Genomic DNA, 12223 nt, shown 5'->3' with positions numbered 1-12223 from the left:
AGACAAACTGAGGCCTCATAAGGAAATATGTCTGTGTGTAATACTACCTACAGAGTGCCAGTTGTGAATTCTAGAAAACACAGAGCAATTCTCTAGAAAGGCCTATGAATTTGAAAGAATTAGTAACTTAGGAGGACTTTCCTTTTGGAAAGATCTGAGATGGTTCATGTGTTCTGATATGAAAAGGACTGACAACACAGTGTATCTGAACTGAAGTTAATAGACATATAGCTTAAGAGACTACATAAAACTCCAAACTTTCAACCTGTAGGTATAAACATGATGTTTCAAGGCCTAAAGAAGATAGGCACTTCCTATGTGAGAGCATTAAAAAAAAGGTTAAAAACACCATTCTGCAATCTACCTATGGAAGGAGCAATAAGCACACTTAATTAGGGACATATCTGCTAAAAAAAAAGGTCTCATCAATTTCTTGGATGTATGATAATATAACATATTCTTAGGTCACATAAAAAGGCCAAGAAAAGTAATGACTTCTGCCACTGAGTTATGAACTTAGATTTATGCAGCATTTTACTGAGCAGAGGAGAAAAATAATAGTGGTGAGGTAAAAAGGGAGAGATAAAAAGTTCATACTACTCAGTTTGCACCAACTGTTCAGAAAGCTTTCTTCCTATGCTAAGAAGAAAGCAATGTTTTATAAACACACTGATGACACTCCTGAGCCTGACAAGCTGGATTCATGGAACACCTTCCTAACTCAAAATATGGCAGGGAAAGGAGAAGATCTATTAAATGAGAGACTGTCTGGAGACAGGATAGTCTTCCAGATATTTCATTTTCATAAAAATATCTGGAAGATATTTTTAATTAAACTTTTGCTAAGCCATGATGAAAAATGGACTGCTTTAGGTACAGCAACTGCTATACCTAACTCACTCATGTAGAAGGGAAACAGAAGAAGAAAAGCAGCTGAGAAAGATAATCCCTTCCCTAATCAGCAGCAGTTGTGGCCAGGGCATGCTAGGTGAAGCCACAGTGCCAACTGGCATTAATATTAAAAGAATTAACTGTTGTGTACACAAACCCCACCTACATCTACAGTGGAATTAATACGAGCAGCCATTTGAAGCACAATAAACTTAGAAATACTAGATAAACTTTACAATATAAACAACAAACCAAAATTCCAGGACAATTACAATGTGTCAGAAATCAAACTGCAGAAAAAGTAGGGTTTACTATTAGTTTAGAAATTTTTTGTCACTATTATCTGCTAAAAATGTAAGGATTTCTTAACTTCATGCTTCCTTCAAGATGCTTGATCATAAAGTCTTCATCTAATACAGTTTTATTTTTCCTTTTAAAAGTAAACTTAACACAGTGGGGTATAAAAATAAGTGGTCAAAACAATGAAAAGAAATTTTAGGATATCTTTATTTCCAAGTTTTAAATAATGAACTTACCTACATCAATAGTTGGCTTCCCCCTCAAAAGCAATTTCAAACACTCAGGCTTATTATACATACTGCAGTAGTGTAGAACTGTATTACCCAGTGCTGTTTGCTTATCCAGGTTTCCACTGAGCACAAAAGAAAAAACAGTCAAGGAAAGTATACTATGCTGTGCTATTCATTTCAGATCTAGCATCCCTATAAATAATAAATGCATCAATACATTACTGGGCAAATATTAAGTAGAAGGAGAAATGGATTTAAATCCAACATCATTTTTAAAGACTATTAAGAATAGTTCTAAGCAGCCTGGAAATTGATGAGCTGTGGTTGAAAAGGATGGAGTATCTATGCTAGAAAAAAACAAAAAGTGAAACTCAGAGATTCAAACCTAATCTTCTATAAGGTCATGACAGTTGTTCTCCACCTGCTGCTTTAAGGGTATTTTTTCCAAAAGCGCTACATTAGCCCAATTAAAAGTGTCTGTAAAATCATTTTGATATAGTTAGTAAGTCCCATTCATTCAATGAACTATGAAGAGAGTGGCTGTGATGATGCACAAGAGACTCATAGAATCACAAACTTGTTTGGGTTGGAAGGGATCTCAAAGCTCATCCAGTCCCACCCCCTGCCATGGTCAGGGACACCCTCCACTAGACCAGCTTGCCCAAAGCCCCATCCAACCTGGCCTTGAACACTGCCAGGGAGGGAGCATCTGCAATCCAGTCATAAGGAGGAATATGAGGATACACACTGAGTTAGGGAAAGACAAGCTGTGCAAAGGGGCTCACAGAGTACTCTAAAACTGTTTGTCCTTCAGTTTTCAATGTCTAAACCAAGGTTTCTCGAAACAAGTTACTGACATATTGGGATCAATATAATGCATTTATAAGAATGAGAAGAAAAGCTCAGAACTTGATAGCTTTTCCTCCACTCAGTATTACCCATATTGAACAGTACATGCAGAGCCCATATGACTGTAAAGATGGTCTTAAATTTGAGACTGAGACAAAAATACAGAGAGATGACAAAACATGTAAAAAGATGATAATTGTCTGAAGAAACTATAACAGCATAACAACTAAACAAAATAATTTTAAATAATAATACAAAGCAACAAATCCTTAATAATATTCAAAATAATAATTTCGGCTTCTAGATTATTTTTCAAATTATGATCTCAAACAGCTTGCAAATATTAGCAGCTTATAGTTTATGTTTTACTAACACTCCTACAATAGTCAGCACTCCACTTAACATGAGGGACTAGTGGTAGAACCAAGTTTAAGTGAAGGTTACACAGCTAGTCCACACAGCCCAAGAGGTGGTGTCAGCAACGTGGATCCCAAGTCTGTGCTGTTACAGGAAGACAAAATTCTTCTCTTAACACTCCCTATATACAACACTATATAAACTGTAAGAGAGGTAAAGGAAAATAAACAGCATTTACATAGCAGATATGACTTGCTACGCTGAGGGAAAAGCAAAAATTAAAAAAACCTTACAGGCTTGACTCTCCCACAGCTTAAGCAAGTTGTGAGGAGTCTTCTGTGTTTCCCAACCCTCTTCTCTCATTGTTCTGCCACCTGACACAGCAAGTGAACACCGCTTCTTTCACTTAATAGCATACTACAAATCTGGACTGGAATTGATCTCATGTATATGAAAAATAAAGTAGTACTACTACACCATTTCTTTTTTAAAAACGTTTCCATTAAGGTTTTTCACTTTTACGAATACATCTCTTGACAACAAAGAACAGCTGAGCCAATAACCTAGACACTGAAAATTATTAGTTAAGAAGATTATGTTCTCAATATCTTTAATAGAATTTATTAACTATTAGAACACCTTTTTAAAAGTCAATCTAACCTGTATTCATAATTTCCTGACCTCCTTGTTTCCTACTCTTACAATTTCTTTGCATGTGTCCTGTACTTAGAACATTTACTTGACAGCCCTCCTTTACCTGAGCTACTTGTTTATATTGTTTCATACCATCATGTGTTCTAAATCAATCATCTCTTCTGTACAGGGTTTTTCCTTTCATCCTATTTTTATATAGCTACTTTGCAGGTTCTTGATCCACACACTTGCTAGAAGTACAAAGGTCAAAGCAAAGGTATTCAATTATACTCTTTTGAAACTTCTCTAAAGAGAATTTGAACATCTATGTTTTTCATACACAACTTAATGAAAAGTGAGCAATCCATACCAGTTTTGTACAAGGAAGTCAACCAGATGGAGAGAGGTTTGGTCAGCAGTCCGGACTGCTAAATGAAGTGCTGTTTCACCTGGCTCCTAAACACATGTAAATAGAAGTTAGGTAATTGTGTCTTATTTCTGCAAAGCTTTTATCATAAACTTACTGAGATATATGTCACTCAGTCTTTTACAAGTCTTTTAAAAGAAAAATATTATTAGGAAATGATGATGAAAACAGTTATTGCCTTTCTGATCTCTAAAAGATCAGAAAGCACCACGTGCTTCAAAGGAAATGGCATCACACTTCCCGAGCATAGCTTTCTTGAAACTAGTCTTCCCTTTTTCCCAGCTGGATGGAGCAATTCTGAGGAGCCTTTAAGCATCTCTCCAAGTTGGGTGCAAAAGTAACAGGAGAAAACAGTGCTGACCAAGTACACAGCAGCAATTAGCTATAAAAACAGGCTACACTGCTTTGAAGAACATTTCAACACGAGGACAACCTGGACTGATTTTTCTGAAAAACTGTAACTTACTTCAGCAGGAAGATCAAGTATACAGAATTTTAAAAATTTTTAAAAAATAAAGAAAAAAAATCTCTTTGTGGTTGAAAGAAATGTTATTTCTGTAAATGTTTCACCAGAAGCTGTGACAGCATCAGATTTACTCCTTCCTTGTAGAGAGTAAACAGCCACATGTAGGCAGTCATTCATGTGTTCCTTCAGCAACTACTTTAAAAGCAAGTATCACATCGTCTGTGGTATCAGGTGACCCTGGGTTATCAAGCCAGGCTCTCTCCCTGGGCTGTTCCCTAAAGGAAACACACTGCAGCACTACTGGTGTGCTGAGAACAGTGTGTGAGATTACTACTGCATTTCACACTCCGTTAGAGCAATCGATGACAACCAACAGAGTCTTCTTTTCCCTCCCCACAAAAATGCCACATTAAGGAAAGGAAGAAAAAAACCCCACCAAATTTGTTATTTCTCTTTTAGCATGTAAGGTAGCAGCCCCACGTCCCAGATATTTTACAAACAGACATTATTTAAAACAGTCTGCTTTGTTTACCTGAAAAGCTTACCTGTCCAGGCTCTAACAGTGGCTCCATTAGCTCTACCCCCTCTGCATAGACTTGAATTAGTGCAAGTAAATCCCTGGATTTGACAGCCTCAAGTAATTCATTCAGTTTAGCTGCTGCAGATGCACAAGTCTTCCTGGAGAACTTATGATCTACATATTTAGCAGTGATAAATTCTTTACGTGCAGTCCTGTGGGGTGTGAAAATAGAGCTTGGTTTAGAAATTTTTTAGGAAAATGGGTCAATGATTTAAATTTAAAATCACCTTGTCTAACCCAGGAGCTGAGAAGGGAAGAGGAAAACTATCTGATAAAACTGTACTTATTATTATTATTATAATACACACCCCATAATAAGGTACATATTCAATTTTATTTGGCCTTCTTGTTACATACAAAGATTATTCTAAGACCAAAGAAAGATCCTGAAACGTGATTTCTCATGGAATCGTTATGTACATGTTAAGAACTGGCTAATTAAGAAACACACACTAAAATGAGGTTAAAAGACATAATACTGAATCAGGTAGAGAACAACATAATAGATTAAAAGGTCTTCTATGGGAAAACCGTCTCTGTTACACTCTTTGTGCAACTCCTACACCAGGGAAAGGAAGATAAAGCTCATCACCATCTCAAGACAGTAACTCAAGCTAGATTCATTGAGTCCAACTGTGTTTATTACCTGAGGGCATACTACAAAACTCAAACCCATTCACAATTCAAAATAATGACTCTTGAAACACAAACCTAATGTTTTCTACATTGAGAAGCTGAAATGTGACTACATGACAAGAGACTGAACTTCTAAGAAACTCCACAAATGGTGTAAAAACCCCAGTCTTCTGCCATCCTAACCCTTCTCTGGCTTGGATAATGTTTAAGATATTTTATATCCCATACATATTCCACAGAAAACTTTAATATTAAAAGAATTTAGACATTCAAAACTTACATATCACTTGATGGACTGGGTTTAGGAGAAGGACTAGGTAAATTCCCTTCCATAATATCATTAAAACTAGTATTTCCTACATTCTTGGCCAGCTGCAATGAGAAAAAGATATAAATATGAGAGTGGTGGTGTTTGGGTCTAACAGGAACCCAAAACGACTATTAATGTGCATTTTTCACACTACTAATAAACAAGGGAGTATACAGGTTTGCAAAATTAAAGCACATCTACATTAAATATAAAGGACTTTAAAAATATTTCTTAGAATTTGTACATCAAGCTTCACAGTCACAGCTAATTATTTGTATATCAAGACAATCTGCCTCTCATATAAAAACAGAACAAGGAACTCACAGCATGACCATTCAAACAGTGCTAGTACACTCATTGGGAAGCTACTTTTGGAAAGCAGTTCAGATTTATTGGAAAATCATGCTTAGTAAAATTTGATTTAAATGAACAGTAACTTTGCAAAGAAATCAAGATTTCGAGAGGACTGCTGCTCATGTTAAACCTCTACACAAACTCAGAACTGCCTTTTCTCTTTTCTCAATGTTCCCCTCCAAATTTTCTGAGTCTTCTCACAAGCCAGACATGGTTGGAAAGAGAAACCTGCTGTAGGTGGGTCTTTTTTTTTTTAGGTTTGCCCACACCCCAGTTTTTTTAGTAGTCTCACATCAAATTCCTTTCATAACTTTAATGTTACAGGGTTTATTCCATCAAACTAAAAGATTCATCCAATATTTTTCTATCAAAATTAGCGACAGTTTTCTCACTTGTCAAGTTAAATTAGCTTAAGTTTTCTTCAATCTCATTAAATTTTAGACTGCCCTGATTTAGGGTGAAGATCAACTAATAAGAGGCAAAGTTCTGATGGCACTAATCACAATGGATGTCAATATTCTTTCTGCAAATCTCTGGAAATTAACAGGAGAAGTGACAATTGGTCAAAAGCATCAATAATGCATAATAGCAAAAACCCTCCAGTAAGATACATAAAGAAATACAGAAAAGGCATTCTGCAAAACTCACCTCTGGAAAATAAAACTTAACCATAAATTAGACACCTGAGCATTTCCTATACATGGGTCAACATTTGACTTAAGTAAATAAATACATTAATAATCCAAACTTACCAAGAGTTCAGAAGTTCCTAATTTATCTAATTCCAAAGACTGGATTCGAGAGATATGGACACCCATTTCTCTGTGTATTCCAGAACACTCAATGCAGGTTAAAATGCCCAAATTAGTTGATAGCCATGTTGGATCTGTAGAATTGTAAAACAAAATACTTAATCAAAGTCCAAGAAAAGGTTTCCAACGGTGGTAAGGAGCCCCAGTGTATTCTGAAATGACTCCTCATTTAGTGTTTTCACAAATGGAAATAAATTAAGAATAGTCCATACTTTTCTCCGAACTGCAGTGCAATTTTAAACAGAAATTTAAACCAATGGAATTAAGTTTTTCAGATTTAGGGACAACTCCAAAGAAACTGAATTTAGACTTACAAATCCATACAAAATGACCATACTTAATACATTTAGGAATTGTTTCTTTTAGACAGAAGATATAGCTTTTATTTCCTTTTTTAAAAGATCTCCTAAATTCCATTCACTGTTGGCAAACTCTTAAATTTTAATTCTTACTTCTTAAACATTAAATAGTCTTTCTGCATAAAATATTAATATCAGGATTTTCCAATATGCAAAACAGTGGTATTTTGTAGAAAATTTAAGTCCAACAAAAAAGTTGTTGTCATGGAGATCTGCATGTAATACTCAGAGATCTTCTACTACTACTAACATAGCAAGACCAGTTTTAAATGAAAATAAAACACTCTAGGCATATTTCGTTTACATACGTGTCTTCAGAAGATTCTCTTCCTTGATCTTAAATAGTAACTGATAAAGCATTAAGTTTTACAGCAGCAAGCTGGGGTGCAGGAGTGAAGCTTAAAACTTCACTATAAATTAAAAGATGAATGAGAACTGTAATCCAAAGTTTCTGTTGCTTTCCATCACAAAAGAATTGAATTAATCAATTCCAGGATTTGACATAATTATATCCCACTTTGTATTCTTATCTATGTATTTCTTATTTGGATCAGTTCTGTGTCAGTAAAGCTCTTCAAGCCACATACTATCTACTCAGTTCCAAATGAACATCACCTTTTGAAGTGTCTTTTTAGATGTGAAAGCTGTATCAGCTGCCAACTACTCTATCAATTCAATAGTTCTATGACAAGTTGACTCTTCTCAAGCTCTTAGTGATGTATAACTGACCTGTAACTCTGTATTTGAAGACATAGTGATAGGATTCCAACTCAGGATCTCATTCTTTGCACAAGACTACTTATTCTGCCTCTGAATATCTTTGATACTGCAAATCCAGTAGTCTCAAGCCAAGATAAAACCTCAGAGTAAGATCCTGGCCAGGTCAATTCTTCCATAATCATTGTCTAAGCATTACTCACTTCTACTTAGTAGCATGCACAGGATCAGTGATGCCAAGCAACTTCCATTCAAGTGCAACAAGCATCTAAAGACAATGCAACAAGAACAGTTCAAACTCCAGAGGGGCTTGAACTGCTGGAAGTAAGCACAGACAACACACAGAAATATTTTAGTGAATTTAATGGAACTAACGTATGAAAGTCATAGTTGTTCTTTTAGAAACAGGTTGAAGACCAATCAATAAATCACTCAGAAAATTAGTTTGCACTCTATGAACACTTCTTTAAAGAAAGAACGTTACCCCCAACAAGAAGTTGATGACATTAACAAATTGAGATACCTGGTGAGCCACAATCACAACAGACTTCATTTCCGGGTAATCTCTGTATGTCATCAATAATGGCTTTTGTCAGATCCTCTAAACTGTTTTCCCCTGTGCTCTGCTCTCCACGGAATGCCATATTTAATGCTTCTTCTTTGCTGTTAGTCAATACTGATATCCATCTAGCACAAGATAAAGACCTTAATGAAGATTTGCATTTGCAAACACAAGTTAATCTATAAACTGTAGAAAGCTTGCCAAGAACAAAATATTAGTGGGAATATAGGGAAAGACTGCTTTGTGGGAGAGACAGAACAGGGAAAAAGTGAGAGGGAAGGGAAAGGATTGAGAAGAGGTCAGTAAGAATGAGAAAAGGCAAAGAGACAAAGTCTTAATTCTAATGTCGCTTTGGTGAACAATTTTAAAGTCAAAATAGTGCAGTTCTCAGGTTTCTCAAGTAAGCAGAAGCTGTGGAAGAGAAAGGGTGAATTAAACTCCGGTTAATTGAGCTGCTTTCAAAGTAGGTGCCCAAGGTCTTCCTGAAGTCTATGCCACCATTAGAGGAGGAAAATAAACCCACTACTTTCTCCAGTGTGCATCTCTCTTCATAGAGGAGACAGCAAACACATTTTTGAATGTGTTGATGTCTAGTTGGCTTTCAAAGTGCAGGTCCCAGTGTGCTATCACAGTCTGACTGTAACACTCAAATTAATGAAAACTGCCATGGCAACAAATGGGGTGAGGAAAAGAAGATGACAGGAGAGTAACGATTTTGATAGCCAACATGAAATTTTAAGAGCAACTGTTGAGTGCCAGAAATCAAGACTCTTTAATGATATTTTAGGCACTAGCCTTACCCTCCCCCCCCCCCCAAACACTCCACAAGTTTTTCTTTATACAGTAATGTTTTAATTAAACACAAACAAAACTCCTCTCAGTGGCTGCTGCCCTACAGGTGGAAGCAAAGAGGGGAAAGCCTCATACTAAGGCCAAACACACTGCAGATGCAGCATTGCCTAATTTAGAAACACAGCAAATAAAAAAATATATCCTCCAGGCACAGTGATTTTAGATTTACTGCAAGTACACACTTTTTTTACACAGTAATATCTTAAATTGGCAGCATCCTCAGTCCATTTCCTGTATATAGTATCACAAATATCTGCAGCCATCGATCTCCTGACACGTGCTAAAATGACTACAGTCATCAAATCAAAGAACTTCAGATAGAAATTAGTAATTTCTTGCTGAAATAATAATGCATAGATAAAATCTAAAGGTGAATTCATGTATATTATCTTGCAATACAGATTCAGAGCCTAAACCGGTATAGACCACTGCATATCACGTAACTTCTACACATCTGTTTTTCTCATTTTTTATGGGCTGAGAATAATCTGGAAACTTGTACATAAAATGTTTTAAAAAGTTGAAATAATCAAATCGAAAAATAAGAAATATGTGAAAACAAATCTGCTCCGTCATATACATGCTGAAAACAATGTATTTACATGAATATTGCTCGCTGTATATTACAATATAGAAACTCCCACTAGATGGCATTCTCCTGCAATTTTTCTGATTAAATTCAATGTTATTAAACAAGTACAGAGGCAGCAGTGCCTTGCTTTGCAATATTGTAGTGATGTTGTGTTAAACACAGCGTATAATAATCATTAAACTCAGACAGACAACATTTATTCTGACATTTGTTGACTATTTCATTCAGGGCTACACTTGGATTAGTTTGTTAAAAAGGCAGAATTCAAATAAAACTCAACTATGCAGTAACAATTAAAAAATTATTAGATGCAATTAAAATAAACACGAGATGGCTGAGACAGCTGTTAGTTTGATATAGATTTCCACATGAAGAGCTTCTAAACTGTAGGAGCAGTAAGTTGTTTTGGTTGTTTCCTGAGCTAGAAGGAAGCCACTGTCCAAAGCTGCAGGTTTTTGGTGTCATCTCTGAGACAGAGCAAGAAGCACCCCAGTGTCAGCTCTTCCCAGGCGGCAGCAGCAAGGCCCGTTTAACTCAAGCACAACAACAAACACATTCTTAATGTCTAACGCCATTTATAAATGAGGCCTCCAGTTTGTCACCGGGCCTTGCGTGCAGGCCGCATGCTCAAAAGTAAACAAGTCAGATCAGTAAGCATGCTGTATCAGCTCAGAGTCAACAAAAAAATGACTACTGTTCATGACATGCGACTGCAGTTCTTCCCTTTGTTTTTTTTAATATTAATCTGCACTAGTCTGGTTTTTTCTTGGGTTTTTTTCCTTTAAAGATACTTGCTTTATTTCACTAGTGTCAAGCTGACAATCAAAAAGCTCCTAGTAATAATTTGTAGTGTTCTTTTAAATAACTGAAAAATTACTCAAGTCTCACAGACTTGCTCTCTCTGTCTTCTATCTAATGCAATAAGACAGGTTGTTTGATGTTTTACTGCACTTCTTTTTCTGGGCCTCATCAGTTTCTGGCGGTCCTTTAAAGCATTTTGTTTGCTGGAGATTCCCAGCTTTGAAGAAACTCATGAGGCTGAAAAAAAACCCAGCATCATGAGTGACTTCTGGAATCAGTGGAGGAAATGGAAATATTCATTAACCTCAGGTGGACTGGCTCTCAAATTCCTCTTATTTTGATTCAGTCTTGCAGAATAAACAGATTAAGAGTTTTTTGGTTTGCAATAAAAATTTATCTCTCTTTTGAGTAGGAACGAGTGTAGAAAAGAACTAAAAGGTCATGCCCAGAGTATGTCTGGCTTTATCCAGAACTATCAAAAAATAGAAAGAGTCTATTATTGTATTTGTTTAAAAAATAAATCTGGTTATTTTCAAGATCTGAAATTGCATTTTTTATAATAGACACATACTTCCCTCACACTCCCTCCCCACAGGCTACTTTATCTGGTAGAGAAACTAATAATCCACCCAGAATTTTGAAAGACAATCAAGCAGTACAGGTCAACAGACAGCTGCCTGGGTAAGAATCAAGACATGCATTGGACTAAGGGAAATGATGGAAGGGAAGCAGTAATAGACCTATATCAGAATATAGGCTTCAGTGATTTGTGTTTAAAAATAATAATAATGATAAAATAGAAGACAGTTTAAGTAGTTTGAGAAACTATTTACAGAATGATCACTAAGGCAGTGTATGCAAGGTCAGTCAAACTAGAGTATAAAGGAATGCATCTTGGGTTTTTTCTCTGTTTAAGATGTGAGGCTGGAAGGCAAGTGACTTGAAAAATCTATGTATGCATTTATTCCTCAATGGGTGCATAAAGGAAAAAAGAGACAGAACAGAGGCAGCACTAAGACTGGGAGGACAAAACACCAAGATGGAGAAGAAAGGAATGAAAGGGCATCACACATACAAGTCAAGTGGAAATTGGAACAAGAGGGTGACAACTCTAATCAAGGAGCTAAATCACACAGTTGGTGCAGAAAGCTCCTAAGTCTGCAGGACTGGAAGTCAAAGGGTGGTGTTTGGATGGCACCTTAGATAAGAAAGCTGTTTATGACCCAACTAATGGCTGCACAAGAAAAGCAGAACACTTGGTTATATTGTAGCATTTCATCAACACTTAACAGTCAGCCTGGTTCCTAAACTTCCAATTCACTAAAAATAATGCACAATTTTCCTGAAGAAAAAAGAAAAGATTAGGGCCACAAAAATGATTAGAGGGCTGGAGGACCTCCCTCCCCAGTTGAGGGTGCTGGGCTTGTTCAGCCTGGAGAAGGCTGCGGGGGGACCTCACTGCACCCTTCCAGTACCTGAAGGGAGCAGAGAAACA

General features: G+C 36.4%; 1 protein-coding gene across 2 annotated transcripts in view; it reads right to left on the bottom strand.

The window, feature by feature from the left end:
* Positions 1 to 12223, bottom strand: part of ASAP1 (ArfGAP with SH3 domain, ankyrin repeat and PH domain 1) — a gene marked incomplete at its 5' end in the record, with an annotated part of 135605 nt that overhangs the window by 28223 nt on the left and 95159 nt on the right. For both annotated transcript variants that reach the window (XM_084280031.1, XM_084280032.1), the window contains 6 exons: positions 1428 to 1543; positions 3631 to 3716; positions 4699 to 4885; positions 5650 to 5741; positions 6786 to 6919; positions 8445 to 8608. In XM_084280031.1, coding sequence (XP_084136157.1) covers positions 1428 to 1543; positions 3631 to 3716; positions 4699 to 4885; positions 5650 to 5741; positions 6786 to 6919; positions 8445 to 8608 — 779 coding nt within the window. The remainder of the gene's footprint in view (positions 1 to 1427; positions 1544 to 3630; positions 3717 to 4698; positions 4886 to 5649; positions 5742 to 6785; positions 6920 to 8444; positions 8609 to 12223) is intronic.

This window comes from Gallinula chloropus (assembly GCF_964237585.1).
Source record: "Gallinula chloropus genome assembly, chromosome: 2".
Taxonomy (NCBI): Eukaryota; Metazoa; Chordata; class Aves; order Gruiformes; family Rallidae; genus Gallinula; species Gallinula chloropus.
The sequence above is the reverse complement of the archived record's forward strand: the minus strand, read 5'-3'. Positions and strand labels throughout refer to the sequence as shown.